Source organism: Apiospora marii (genome assembly GCF_038362585.1).
Source record: "Apiospora marii strain CBS 49790 chromosome Unknown utg000002l_segment0_segment0, whole genome shotgun sequence".
Classification (NCBI taxonomy): Eukaryota; Fungi; Ascomycota; class Sordariomycetes; order Amphisphaeriales; family Apiosporaceae; genus Apiospora; species Apiospora marii.
The window spans coordinates 4,928,844-4,942,551 of NW_027117373.1; the positions used below are offsets into that span (position 1 = coordinate 4,928,844).

The window sequence follows — 13,708 nt, forward strand, 5'->3', positions numbered from 1 at the left end:
GCCTAGACCAGTCCAGCCCCCATCCTACCACTGCTGAGGGGTGGAGAGCAGAGGCATGGAAAGGCCAAACGATCGTTCGACATTCCCACGGCCGCGGCGAACTTTCAAGGCGCAGAGCTCCAAAGATCGTCAACGCTTTTGTCATCCTCCTCACGCTGGGTTGCACTGGCAGTGGGGCCAGGCCCTGTCTAGCGTCCCGGGCCGTTGGGCTGACCAGGAACAATCGTATGTTCTCGGCGACGTTCCCGCATGTGGGATAATACGAACTTTGGCTTCTGCTTTGGCCTGCCTACAAGACTCCTGCTTCTGCTCCTGCCCAATGTATTAGTCTGTCACAAATGACACAACATCCCTGGTTAAATGCAAGAATGCAAATCACACCTGCTTTGCCGATCCGCACGTCGAGTCTTACATAAGTAAAGGAGGTGGCCTTTGCGGAGAAGAATGAAAAGACCACTTGACCTTGGGGCCTCAAAAATTATTGGATTGATTGACTGTTGTTGTAATAACTCCCCAATTGCTTACGTTGGCCGAATGAACTAGAGCCATGGCGATGGGAGGAGATGGGCCATGGGCCATCACCGTCATGTGGGCCCTGACCGCCGCCGTCTTTGTCTCCGTCATTCTCCGGACCTACACTCGATTGGTCGTCGTCAAGTCCTTTGGCATCGATGACCAAGTCTACATTTTGGCCTTTGTGAGTCAGCCTGAAACCACGTACGACGGCTATGCATTTCCTCTCTTCCCTTCCTTTAACTCTCCCGCTTCTTTTTGCTGACCTTTTCGTCTTCGCGATTGCAGGTGCTCCTCTTCTGCTACACTGCCTTCACCAACGTATCGGCCAAATTCGGATTCGGCCAGAATGTGTACGACCTCGACCCCGATGACGCCGTGAGCGCGGTCCTCTTCGAAGCCATCGGGCAAACGTTTGCCGTCGTCGGCATGGCCATCGCCAAGTGGTCCCTCGGCATCTTCCTCCTGCGCATCGTGGTCGAACTATGGCACACGTGGGCCATCTGGACTGCCATGGCGGCCCTCATGGCGGCCTCCATATCGACCTGCTTCGTCTTCTGGCTGCAGTGTACGCCGCCGGCGTACCTATGGGACCGTCGCATCGCTGGGGGATATTGCCACGTGGACTCGACCCCTGTTTCCACGACCCTTTGTAGTAAGCTGATTGTGCGCCCCTTCCCCTTCCTCGGTGATTTGTTATGTTAACCAGTCAAATTTGGTATAGTCATTTGCGTCATAGTCGATTTCTTCTTTGCCTTGTTCCCTTGGCTATTCATATGGAAACTTCAGATGAACAGAAGGGAAAAGATCGTGATCCTCGTCAGCATGAGTCTGGGGGTTATGTAAGTGTGGTCTCCCACTGATAGCATTGTGAGCGACGCTGACCATCGGTGTAGCGCAGGAGCCTGCGGGATCAAAAGGACGCTCGAGGTCCCGGAGCTGTCCAGCCAAAACTATCTCAGTATGTATTGATTGACACGGACTCGGGCTTCTCTCCCTTTTCTCTTTGGTATGTATGCTGACCAAACCAACAGAAGATACGGTCGGTCTCATTGTCTGGTCCGCCGCCGAGATTGCCGTCACGATGATATGCATCGGCATCCCCGTGTGCCGGCCCCTGTACAAGCGGCTCCTGAACCAGCTGACGTCGAGCGACGGGAGCAAGTACAAGAAGCGCGACGAGGAGTGCGACGCGTTCGCCATGCACACGTTCGGCGGCAGCACGCTGAAGCCGCGGGACAGCTCGCTCGAGCCCTCGGGCGGAGGTGGCGGTGGCGTCGTTGTCAAGGCGGCCGTGGGAGGGGCGTTCAACCGACCTTATATCTCCAGCGGCGGCGGCTCGGCTGCCGACAATACCAGCGAGGAGAGTATACTGGGCCGGTCAGCAGCTGGCAAGAGGCCGGTATCGCAACAGGGCATAATGGTTACGGAGGAATATCAGGTGACTCGACATATATTGAATTGAAAATAACTATCCGTTGACATCAGTGACGTGTCTACTAGTAGTATCGAGAACATTTCAATTGAGAGCCCATAATCTAGTTTGACGTAGTTCCGATGTAGCTCTCTTCCCTGTAAGCGCCCCGACGTATTCTCAATCTGATATGTTTCTCCAGACTCGTGAACCGACCGATTCATTAGCCCCTCGAACCCTCGTGTGCGACTGGGGATTGATCGGAAGGGGTGGGTGAGAAGGCTTCTCGGAATCGGAGAGGCACATGGTGCGACTTGCCATAATGCCTCGCCTGGCTACTGGAAGCCAAGGGATACCTTTACTTCTGATTATTGACTGGCGGGGCCTTGTACCCATCTTTATGTCTAGCTTCCTTTGTTTGACTGTTATTGTCGATTGTATTCTTGTCGTCCTTCTTCCCCTTCCCCTTTTTCTTTTCCTGTTGCTTTTTTTCCTCCTTGATCTCGTTGAAACCCCCCCTGTATCGATCTGCTTCCTCTTCACCGTCAGGATAAACTGCGTTGTAGTAGTCTTCCAGGTCCCGAGAGACCTGGGCTGCGGCCGCGGCGGAAATATCGCTGTCGGAGCTGCCAGAGATATGGCTATTGTTATCGGAGGGCATGGCGGGCTGTGCTGAGGTCGATGACAGTGTCATGGGGGCACCCGAAGAATTGAGTGGTCAGGCTGTTCGATTGCCCAATCTGGGCGGGGTAAGGTTGGATGATCCAGGCGTATATTGAGGGTTGTATCTTACTTGTCAGGCAGTAGCGGCAAGCAGATCCAGCGGTCTGGTGCCAGGCAAAACACTCGTTGTAAACTCGATGTCGATCGATGGAGACGAGGCAGTCTTGGTCGGGCGCAAGGTTGAAGGCAAAGTTGCTCTCAAAGTTCAGCCTGGTTCATACAGCGCCACGTGGGCTGTATTCCTAAATATCTGTTTCTGAATCTGTGTGGTGGCTTGCAACATACCCTGTCATTGGTGGTAAACAGCTGGGCTTGGTAGCTTCTGCTCATGACGACCCCGCTTCAGGACCTCGAATGTTTGGACACACTTGTAAGCAAACGAATACCTTTCTTTTTATTTTGGATTGGATACCATGAGAGACACTATTTCTCGTCTCGCGCCATTTGGGTAGCAGCCATTATTGCCTCAGGACCGGTCTTGCTCAGATTGATATTATCGACAAGAATGGTGGCACCGTTGGAAGGGGTGGTTGTTGACCACCCCAATGATGAAGCTCCGTCCGCCGACGAAGTCGGGGATTCTCCCTGGTATGTACCCGATTGTTTATTCTAACCATGTGAGCATATGATACTGGAGACAGTTAACACCACCCTAACGGTAGGAAATATATCGGATACAAGGACTTTGTCTCCTACATGGCGTCTGATTCCGACTTCTTTGCCGTCAGGCGCTTCGATCGACTACATAGTCGCGCGATTCTCAATCTACAAGATCAATTGGTGGAGATTGAAGAGAATCTTGATGAACTTGACGCGATTTACAGCTCGAAAGGAACCAAAGTTCGTGGAGGGATTCCGCCGGAAGTGATAGAACTTAGTAGTCTGGAGCAAGGCAGACAAGCCATCGAAGCTGACAGCAGCGATATATCACCACTAAGGGACATCAACAATGGTACAATACGTGATGATATGCCCCAACGGGCCTCTCTGATCTCAGAAATGATCCCTAAAATTGCAGAGTATGGTAAGTCAACACCTGATTGATTGGCGTTTGGGGGCTCATCTGACTTGGCTCACCACCGACCTGGATAAAGATAAGCTGCTGTTGGACTACGCTGCAGTCCGGTCGCTAGGATCAGCGCCCAACCGTAACGTGAAGAACCTTGATGCGTGGTTTAAGAATAACAGGGGCGCTATCATGGAGTCGGAAACCAACTTCATACAGCATACAGGCGAGCTTATCGCAGTGTCGCAACCGAAATCCACATTGCGTCAATGGTTCGAGCTGAGAATTGTCTACGGCACGCGATCCTGCTTCAGTTTGTTCCGCCGAACACGCCGCACAAAGATGAGCAGACGAGACCAAGAAGATACGTATGTATTCAGCAACGAGTCCCTCGACGCATTCTCCACCATCGCAACCTTTGCTGTAGCTCTGGCCATGTTGGTGGCACCTTTGTGGGTACTACAGAGTCTGCAAGCCCTACATTTGAAGCTTGTGGTTATTACGGGATTCGTTGTGCTTTGCCTACTGTTCTTGACGTTCGCTACGCTGGGTCGTCCATTTGAGAGATTGGCGACAACTGCTGGGTGAGTAGAGAGAGCTCTCTATCCAGGTTAAGAGGGGCTTACTGACTGACGGGTAGGTACTCGGCTGTCCTGGTAGTTTTCCTCCAGTTTGGAAGCAGCTAGTAAATGGGAACAGTTTCCATTCAGGGCGTGCCTGTGACTGCTGGGGTGCATGAATACATCTTTAGGAAGTACCTAGGTATTTATTAAAATCCGTTTATATACATATGTATGTATGTAAGTGTTAGTGGGGTAGCTTCTAGAGTTATTTAGGCATCGAGGTGCGGGGTCTTGATGCTTATTATATTCTAGCACATGTAAGCATACAGCACGCGATATCAGCCGCATTCATCCTCTTTTTTATCCTTTCCCTTCTCTCCTTCCTTTTTTTTTCTTCGGATTTTTCTTCCCACAAGACGATCCAACCCACCTGCGCTATACTATTACTGAGAATCTTAAGTCACCACATTTTATTGTACCGATATCACCGTCCCCGTCATGTCTAGCCCTCTCTCCAGTCAGCTTATCTCGAATGAGAATGTCGACAATGGTGCGACAGCAACTCATGATACATCTCATGTGCGCATCCACATAACTACAGACGGATGGCTAGGGCAACTTTCTGATGCCTTGGAGAGCGCTTGGCCGAAACGGCGTGTCGAATACTCCAAAGTTGCGGTTTTGATGCTAAGTTGGGAGGAAAGCGATATAAAGCTGGCCGACAAAGAGATTGTGCGATTGGAAAGTATTTTCAGAGACCTGTACAAGTACCGCGTAACTAATTGGAAGATACCTTCGTACCAACCGGGCAGACAGACGGAGAGGAAGTATTATGAATTCGCCGAAGAGTATATAGGCTCCGATTGTCTTCTCATTGTATACTATGCTGGTCATGCCGATCCCAGCAATGGTCAATGCCCCCTATGGCGGTCGAAGTAAGCTCTCAAAAAAGCCACTGGAACGTCCCGAGAGACTATTACTGATTTGGCCGATTTGAAGACGCGACGGGGGAAACTCAATGGACTCGACAATGGTCATAGCGAAGCTAGCAAATCGGGAGGATGAGGCTCCGGATGTACTTTTCATCCAGGACTGCTGCTGCCCTCTTTTTGGATATAAAAGCCCACTTGATCCCACAACCGCAGTTGCCGAATGCCTATATTCCGGCGGGTTCGACACAAAAGTCCCTACCGCAGGTCCATGTTCATTCACCACTGGACTCATGGACAAACTTTCTGAGGCCTACAATGAGGAACGTCCGTTGGCGGTAACTGAACTACACCATCAATTAATCAACTACTTCCAATCAAAGCCCCCCACCACCGTCTTTGACCCGGAACAGAAGGCCATGGTGAAGGGTGATAAAGTCATAATGATCAGCGACGATAAGATTACCCCATTACACACATTTCTATCTCCGGCAAAACCACCACGCTCGATAATTCTCGCTCCGCTTGATCCTGAAAGCGAGGATCACATAGAAACTCCGGCGCAAGGTGACAGCGATGAGTTCTCTTGGCCCAGAGTTCTCTTATCGGTGAGATTACAGGACAACAGGAATAGCAAAATGGAGGACGATCTCAAAAATTGGATATTGAACGCCCCATCCAGCGTTGTGGAGTTCAAGGGATTCTATGAAAGCTTCTCCTGCCTCCTTATAGTCGAGCTTCCGGTTGAGGTTTGGGACCTACTGCCCCCCTGTGGTGCAGTATCCTTCATTGGATTCACTAGATCACCACTGAATGAACTTCAAACCCTTCCTCAACATCCTAGCTATGCGAGGTCTTGGGTAACATCTGATCCGACCGTGGTGCAGTCCATATCGGAAGATTCAGAATTACCTGTGGAGGGGAACCGGGGACAGCAGTTGGCACCACGCAGCAAACCAGTCACACGACATGACTTCGCCTGCCCCCTCCTCGCCGCGAGGCTTATTGGCCATCCTGAAAATGGTTTACATACTACTTGTATGATGCGGGGCTTGACTGATATGTCTCATGTGCAGTAAGAGCACCTGTTTCAAGTTCCATTTAGGTAATAACTAGGTAACGTTACTAACAAATCCAAGTGAACACTTGAAGAGGTATCACTACAGCAGCTCCGGCGATAGAACGGCTATTGCAGAGACTGTGAAAGAGGAGATAAAAAGACTATTCGATAGGAAACGTCGGATCGGAGTACCCCGCGAGAATCATTGGTATATGGTTTACGAATGCCTCTATCCAGAATCCGACCGGCCCCGAACCCCTTACTTCATGACTCTTCCAGATTTCGTCGATAACAACGATCTTTACTACCTTTTTAAGGAGGAGAGCGGGTCTCAGGGATCTCACAAACCCTTTGAGTCCTCAAAGCCCGGCCAAGTAATTGTTCGCGACAAAATAAATCGTATTGGAATTTTCTGACGCCAACAAGAACGTATCTCAACGTAGCATGTTAGCTGCACATGAAGACATTAGGAGTTTTTAACTTGGTACGTCGGACAGGTCTATGAGCAATGATTGATTCGAAATTCAAAATCTATTTCTAGTCTCATTTTTACTCCTGTTTACTGTCGTCTTCTGATGTGAGATATATCGAGCTACGATCCTCCAGCTTTCGGGCCTGCTGAGTCTACTGAACCATGGCCTTATTCTTCACACCGAGCAACTTCATGAGATCAAGCAAATCATTCCAACGCTTCTGGAACCCAGCCTCGTTGACGGCCTTCGGCTTCCCCCGAGGCGGGTCGCACAGCGCCAGCCGGCTGAGCGGGGGGCTAAGACGGGCAAAGACGTCATCCATCAGATCGGTCAGCACCTTCGTCTCCTCCTCGCGACAGTCAGGGTAGACCGCCTTTCCCCGCTCCTCCTCGGCCACGGGCGCGCAAGTACAAGCCGCCATCTGCTTCGGCGACCCCATCCTGAAAGCAGCCCACCAGGCCTGCTTGACCCGTCCCCGGACCAGCTCCGGAAGCTCCAGTCCCGGGTTCGCCAGCAGCTGGTGCGCCATCAAGATGGCGTACATAGCCTGGTCCAAGACCGCCAGCTCGAGCGGCTCGCCCCGGCGCACCCAGCACACGAAATCCAAGAACCAGCCCTGCGCGCCGTACAGCCCCAACGGGTCCCGCCGCGCCTCCTCGACGGCAGTCCCTAGGATCTCCTTTCGAAGGGCGTAGTCGCGCCCGCCCTCGCGGACCTCGTACAGCGAGGTCGGATCCCGGCCCTCGGTGCGCGCGACGTGGCCGACGGCGCTGCCGGCGAACTTGGCCAGGTTGGCGCGGCCGGCCGGCTCGAGCCAGAGGAAGAACTTGGCCAACACAAAACGGCGATCTTGGCGGCAGAGCCCCGCGGCCGAGGCCAGCTTGGCGAGGAAGAGGAAGCGGCTGAAGGCCAGGCTCTCCTTGGCTTGGCGGGCGTAGGCGTCGCGGGCCTCTTTTTTGGGCTGGGCGCCGCCGATGACGAGGTTTCTGCTGCCGGCCATGGTGAAGACTGAGAGTAGTATAGGCTTGTGAGTGTCGGAAAGGTTTCTATGATGTGAAGGTGTGAAGATGCTGGTGTGTGCTGATGATCGAATTTGCAACTAGGAGAGGATTATGCACGGGTTTTATATTCATGGCGATATGCTCTGAGAACCGCCGCAGACAATGCATTCACGCGATTTAATAACTACCCCTTTGTGAACAGCACTGTTGTAGGATCTCTTCAATGGAACCCCATATGTGTATCCCAGACGAGAGACTATTTGACAAAAGAGGCACCCTAAGATGCAGCAAGAAAGACAATGGACAATGAAAAACTCAGAGTGATGATCAAGATTCTTGTTTCATTATGAGCCAATCTGGGAATGGCTCAAAGGGGCTATCCAGTAACTACCTATACACGTTCCTTTCCCTTCTCTACCCGAACCCGTCTGGAAACCTACGCCCAAGCCCCCACAAGACTCATCAAAAACGCCCCCGCCACGACCAGCGCGCAGGCGCACACCCGGCGCCGGCCCCTCAGGACGCGCCAGCTCTCGTCGGAGAGCAGGTCCTCGGACAGCAGCTCCACCAATGAAGCAAAGGTCAGCAGGCCGGCCGAGATGGCGTTCATGACGCCGACGAGGATCAGGCCCACCTCGGACTCGGGGCTGTACGCCGTCCGGGACGCGAGCCCGATGGCCTGGCCGAGGGGCGTGGTGCAGCCGTACGCGACGGCCATGAGGATCGGCTGCGGGCTCTTGGCGGGCCACTCGATGGCGGCGATGCGGGCGCCGAGGGCGAGGCCTTCGAAGGTTTCTGGGGTGGGGAGGGATTAGCTGACTGTCTCCCGGGAAGTTATACCAGAAGGGGGGAAATGGCAAAGGCAATCTTACGATGGAAGGCGATGGCGATCAGCAGGACCACGAACTCGTTGCCGCCAATGGACACGCTCAGCGCCATGCCGATGAAGACGCTGTGGAATAGGATGCCCATCTCGAGCAGGACGATCTGCATGACGTCTTTCCGGCGCTTTTGGGCCTCGCTGAGCACCGGTGGACCGCTCGGTAATCCCACCTCCGCATCCTCCACGTCCTCGGAAGTCTCTTTGGTCGTGGCAGTTTCCTCTCGTGGCGCAGGTGCCCGGATGGCGTCGCCGCTGTTGGACCGACGATTGATATTGGAAAGGGTGCGACCAATGCTCTCCGAGCGGCCGACGACGGGTTTCTTAGCCCGTACTTCAGAGCTGGCAGCCGGCGCCGGTGCTGCCGCCTTCTTCTTCTCGCCGTCGTCTTCGTCACCATCGTCGTTGTCCGCCGGTACCGCCGTGCGCCTCGCGGGATGCAGCAGCATCTCGATGACCGTCACGACGAAGATGCCCACGAGCGCGATGGCGCCCGGCATGGCCTCGAAGTCCTTGGTCCAGAAGTCGCCCAGGCAGGGGTCCCCCAGCAGCGTGAAGGCCGTGGGCAGCAGGTGCACGAAGGCCGTGGCGATGAGGACGCCCGTGCCGAAGTGCCGCACCGCGAAGAAGAAGTTGTCCGGGATCCGCAGCCCCGGCAGCCGGGTGACGAGGATGGGGAAGGCGCAGGCGGCCGAGGAGACGGCGAGGATGATGAAGACGGCGCCCACGCGCAGCGGGAGGTTGTAGTCCGCGGCGTCGTGGCCGCCGGACTGGCACGTCGCGCGCTTGGCGAGGGGCGGTGGCGCGGCGTGGGGTGTCGGTTCCGGCGCGTTGGCGATGACGGGGATGATGGTTTCCCGCGTTTCTTGGGGTCGAAGCGCGGTGCCTAAAAGTAGGTCTAGCCCCGGGCTGCTCAGAAAGGCGCTGAAGACGATGGACATGGCGAAGCTTGATAAGAGCCATGTTGCCCACGAAGCGCGTTCGGGAGTCCATAGCTTGCTGCCATGAGCGGTATCCTTGGTGCCCATTCGGTGATGGGAACCGTCATCCAGTGATCGAGTTCCTTCTTTGGAATCGTGCCGCTCTTCGACATTCCACTCGTACGAGTTCTGTGATCTGGAAGTTGGGAGTGCCATCTCTGTTCGGTGACGCGACGCGCGTTGGCTGGGATAGCGTTGTTTGAGAATTATCTTTTTCTTTTTTCCCCTCTGCTTTCATGAGGTCTCTACCAAGTCGCCTTGGCAGGAATACAAGCTTCGCAAAGAGCAGGTTTCCGTCATAAATATGAACTCAAAAAGAAGGCATGATACCCAGTGACTTCGAAATTCAAAAGAGAAAAAGAATAAAACCTCCTCATCTCAGGTCTTCCATTGCTCGAACCCGAATTCTCAACTCATGCAGTTTGGTATTGACATGGAAGGTTGATGAAGATACATAGCTTTTTTGGACGAAAACGAACCAAAGAATTGGCAGTGCCGAGATCCGGGGTTGTGGGTAAGGGGATCCGGTAGACTCTTGGCGTCGTCGTCAGTGAGCTGGTTCGCCAAGAAACGGTTGCCGAGTTGTTCCGAGACGATGTCTCTGGGCGGTTTTTATTTGACGATCCTGCCGACCGGTCCCAAGGGTAACGGTTAACTTACGAATTGGCATGCTACGATGGGTTTCGAAGAAGAAGAAGAATCGGCACAGAAAGTGGTGCAACGAGACAAGCCGGGAAAAGAAGGCTGGACGGCGGCGGCCAGTGTCTCACTGCTTATGTCCGAGCTTTAGTCCTGCCATTTGCTCTATGCAGTGCATGCAGTGAAAGTCTATGTCAAAGACTAACTGAAACAGTCTCGGCCCGCGCATTTCAGAATCCAATTCGGATACGAGTTTGCGCCAGACCCGTTACCTTGCGCCACCACGTGAGCCTATACATGTAATCAGGGCGTCGCCGCAGTATACGGCCGGGAGAAGATTTCAAAGCCATATCCGCAATTTCGGTTCCGAAAATGGCAATGATTGATGACTGATCAGTTTCTTGTCATACCCCCAGATCTACAAAGACGCGGTTTCCTATCACATTTGTCTGACTTTCCCATGTCGTCAGACGGCATTCCGCCCAGGCGGCACCTCCCAATCAGAGGCGTCGGCAATCTCCAGGTGCCAATTCATATAAACCAACCGCAATACCCCATGCCGATCTTTGCCAGGAACAATCTGTTTGCATGTAAGGGGGGCCAACGACACTCGAGAGCCATACACCCCATATTTGGTGTTGGTGGTTCTTGTGTCAGCACTAATTTCTCACGAAAGTGGTAGACCTTTATTTCCAGTACGAGGAGTCAACTCTGGTGAGGCGGGGAATACCAATACAAGATATCAACCAGTATACCAGAAAGGTGAGTCTAGCACTTTCGGAATATCGTGCCCAGCTTGAAGAGAGCAAATGCTTCTACTAGTCCTGTCTAAAGGGATTTTCACCAAGGCAATGTGCCTTCCCGGGGAGCCGGGGACATCTACTAACTGCCCAGGTCCCGGGAATATGATATATGTAGGGCTTGATCTCATAGAGATCGGCGCTGCAGTGCTGCCAACCAAATAGGCAAACTCATGCAGGCGTGCCGATCAAGGTTTGGAGAGTTGGGGTCATCCCTTGAAAAGGCCCAGAGATACCCCTTTTTACAAAGCGACCGGAATCCTCTCTTATACCTTCCGTACTTTTTATATCTGAAGGCTGTCTGTTATGATCCACCAGGCCGCATTCACAAGTTTTGTATTACACACTCTCTTCCTTTCACTATACTAATCTTGGTCTCCATCCCACCCGAGTCTCTCCTTGACCAAGTTCTCACGTAACCAAGCAAAATGATGCACTACGCAGTCAGAACCCTGGCCGCAGCAGCGGCCCTCGCCCCGGTCGCCAGCGCCGCGGCCGCCAGCCGGACCAACATGCCGCAGGGCATCCAGGGCTTCAACAGCGGCGCCTTCTTCAAAGACAACAGCGCCAAAGCGCAGTCCGACTTCGAGAAGGAGATGAAGGCCGCGCAGAAGCTGCACGGGAGCCCCGGCCTCTTCAACTCGGTGCGCCTGTACACCAACATCCAGCACGAGACCGAGGACGAGCCGGTCCAGGCCTTCGACGCCGCCATCGCGACCAACACGACGCTGCTGCTGGGCATCTGGTGCAGCGGCACGGCGTCCATCGACCAGGAGCTCGACACGCTCAAGAAGTACCTCGATTCCGACAAAGGACCCGCGCTGGCCGACCTGGTCGTCGGGCTCAGCGTCGGGTCTGAGGACCTCTTCCGCCAGTCCGAGAAGGGCATCAAGAACAAGTCCGGGCCGGGCGCGGGGCCCAAGGTCATTGTCGACTTCATCAGGCACGCCCGCGACGAGCTGAAGGGGACCGCATTGGCCGACATCCCCGTGGGCCAGTAAGCACTCCTTCATATTCCCCTCATAGTGTCATCAGTATTGTTCACTGATCATTGTGTGTATGTAACAGCGTCGACACCTGGAACGCCTGGGGCAACAAAACCAACAAAGCCGTCCTGGACGCCGTCGACTTCGTCGGCGTCGACATCTACCCCTTCTTCGAAGACGACCTGGGCAACGCCTTCGCCAACGTGACCGAGGTCTGGAACTACACCCTAGGCGTCGCCGAGCGGGCCGCCGACGCGGCCGAGAAGCCGATCTGGTTCACCGAGACGGGCTGGCCGTCGTCGGGCCAGAGGTGGGGCGACGCCGAGCCGGCCCCCGAGAGCGCGGCCGCGTACTGGCAGCAGATCGGCTGCCGGCTGCTGTTCGGCCGGCGCAACGTCTGGTGGTTCACGCTTGAGGACACGAACCCCGAGGACAAGCAGCGGTTCGCCATTACGGACGAGGGGCTGAGCACGAAGCCCAACTTCAACTTGACTTGCGCGGCCGACTCCAGGGCGCCGGCTGCTATTAATACCGAGGAGGTGGACGACGAGTCAGGGGCGTCGTGCAGGGGGGGTTCGAAGGCGGTGGGCTTGCTTGCTGCGGCTGCGGCCGCGGTGATTCTGGCCTTCTAAGTAACAGGTTGGTTTCTGCGATGGTGCGGGTATAAAGTGGAATAAGTCGGTTCGTTTGTTCACAGGGCCCGGTCTTCGTTCGTGCGTATCTGATAGAAATTGTAATTAGGCGGGACGTATATACAAGAGGGTTCGATGGGAGTGCTATCATCAAATCACATTGGCAGGTGGCCTCACTCTTTCGTAATAGCTTTTATATACAATGTGTGTATTCTACTACTACAAGCGAATCAACCCTCTGATTCTAGCCATATTACGTCTCAACCTCAACAGAGGCTTTTTGGCTACAGAATTACTCCCGAGCGTATCAGCATGTCTATAATCTCACGACTACTACACTTACCTTGTTCTTCTAGCATCGTGGCTTACTTACGACCCGCCTCCGTAAGCTTGATCAGTTTGGGCTCAGGGCGAGGATCATTGACGCGGTCACAAGAGTGCTTCAGGATGGCATCGCCCAGGTTCTCCAGGGTGACGATGTAGTCCTCCCCGCAGTCGCGGACGCAGGGCGCATCTTGGATCTCGGCCGTGTGCCCGCCGCCCAAATCGTGGGACTTTGCGGTCGCCAGCGCGTCAAACGCACCCTCGAGCAGCTCGCTGGGGTTGTAGAGGCAGGTTAGCGCATACTCCCGGAGTGCGTACTCTCGCTTGTGGGACCCCGGGTCGACCAGGTCACGGAGCTGGGAGAAGAGGTTCCTTATCCGGGCCTGGCTACGGCCAAACCGGGCGGGATCGGCCGGCGAGTTCGGTGGCTGGCCGAGCTTGTGGTCCGGGCAGTGTGTTGTCGGCTTGACCCCGCCAGCGCAGGTGCCAAAGCCTGGATTGGATCCGAGCAGGGACTCGGGGCAGTGGATGGGGATGTCGATGCTGTAGGGGTAGAAGTATCCGCAGCCCGGGCAGGCAATGGTCGTGTATTGTTGGAAGCACATCGTGTCCAGAGACGGATGTGCTAGTTATTGAAATGCGCCGTGATACCTGTAGTGAGTCTGGTTTGATCCTTGTGATCGGAGCTATAGAGCAATCAAAACTGGCCAAAAGGGTCCAGAACTTGAAGCGGGATCCGTCAGCCTTCAAATACAAATTCGATCTTACAAAGGGTCTTGACTCAA

At 54.2% G+C, this 13,708-nt stretch overlaps 8 protein-coding genes across 8 annotated transcripts; 4 read left to right on the forward strand and 4 right to left on the reverse strand.

Moving 5' to 3' along the window:
• Positions 1-547: 547 nt before the first annotated feature.
• Positions 548-1,978, forward strand: PG985_003265 (uncharacterized protein; the record flags this gene model as incomplete). Its single annotated transcript, XM_066823034.1, has 5 exons — positions 548-697; positions 802-1,168; positions 1,238-1,355; positions 1,410-1,474; positions 1,548-1,978. The coding sequence occupies 5 exons, from the start codon at positions 548-550 to the stop codon at positions 1,976-1,978; spliced, it is 1,131 nt and encodes a 376-aa protein (XP_066690466.1).
• A 307-nt stretch (positions 1,979-2,285) lies between these two features.
• On the reverse strand, positions 2,286-2,621 carry PG985_003266 (uncharacterized protein; the record flags this gene model as incomplete). Its single annotated transcript, XM_066823035.1, has 1 exon — positions 2,286-2,621. The coding sequence occupies one exon, from the start codon at positions 2,619-2,621 to the stop codon at positions 2,286-2,288; it is 336 nt and encodes a 111-aa protein (XP_066690467.1).
• Positions 2,622-3,346: 725 nt separating this feature from the next.
• On the forward strand, positions 3,347-4,342 carry PG985_003267 (uncharacterized protein; the record flags this gene model as incomplete). Its single annotated transcript, XM_066823036.1, has 3 exons — positions 3,347-3,674; positions 3,745-4,240; positions 4,297-4,342. The coding sequence occupies 3 exons, from the start codon at positions 3,347-3,349 to the stop codon at positions 4,340-4,342; spliced, it is 870 nt and encodes a 289-aa protein (XP_066690468.1).
• An 895-nt stretch (positions 4,343-5,237) lies between these two features.
• PG985_003268 (uncharacterized protein) lies at positions 5,238-6,227 on the forward strand (the record flags this gene model as incomplete). Its single annotated transcript, XM_066823037.1, has 1 exon — positions 5,238-6,227. The coding sequence occupies one exon, from the start codon at positions 5,238-5,240 to the stop codon at positions 6,225-6,227; it is 990 nt and encodes a 329-aa protein (XP_066690469.1).
• A 605-nt stretch (positions 6,228-6,832) lies between these two features.
• Positions 6,833-7,681, reverse strand: PG985_003269 (uncharacterized protein; the record flags this gene model as incomplete). The annotated part of the gene is made up of 1 exon (XM_066823038.1): positions 6,833-7,681. The coding sequence occupies one exon, from the start codon at positions 7,679-7,681 to the stop codon at positions 6,833-6,835; it is 849 nt and encodes a 282-aa protein (XP_066690470.1).
• A 437-nt stretch (positions 7,682-8,118) lies between these two features.
• PG985_003270 (Zinc/iron permease) lies at positions 8,119-9,698 on the reverse strand (the record flags this gene model as incomplete). The annotated part of the gene is made up of 2 exons (XM_066823039.1): positions 8,119-8,477; positions 8,555-9,698. 2 exons carry the CDS (start codon positions 9,696-9,698, stop codon positions 8,119-8,121), a joined length of 1,503 nt encoding a protein of 500 aa, XP_066690471.1.
• Positions 9,699-11,409: 1,711 nt separating this feature from the next.
• On the forward strand, positions 11,410-12,599 carry PG985_003271 (glucan endo-1-3-beta-glucosidase eglC; the record flags this gene model as incomplete). Its single annotated transcript, XM_066823040.1, has 2 exons — positions 11,410-11,978; positions 12,050-12,599. 2 exons carry the CDS (start codon positions 11,410-11,412, stop codon positions 12,597-12,599), a joined length of 1,119 nt encoding a protein of 372 aa, XP_066690472.1.
• Positions 12,600-12,964: 365 nt separating this feature from the next.
• On the reverse strand, positions 12,965-13,528 carry PG985_003272 (uncharacterized protein; the record flags this gene model as incomplete). The annotated part of the gene is made up of 1 exon (XM_066823041.1): positions 12,965-13,528. One exon carries the CDS (start codon positions 13,526-13,528, stop codon positions 12,965-12,967), a length of 564 nt encoding a protein of 187 aa, XP_066690473.1.
• Positions 13,529-13,708: the final 180 nt, after the last annotated feature.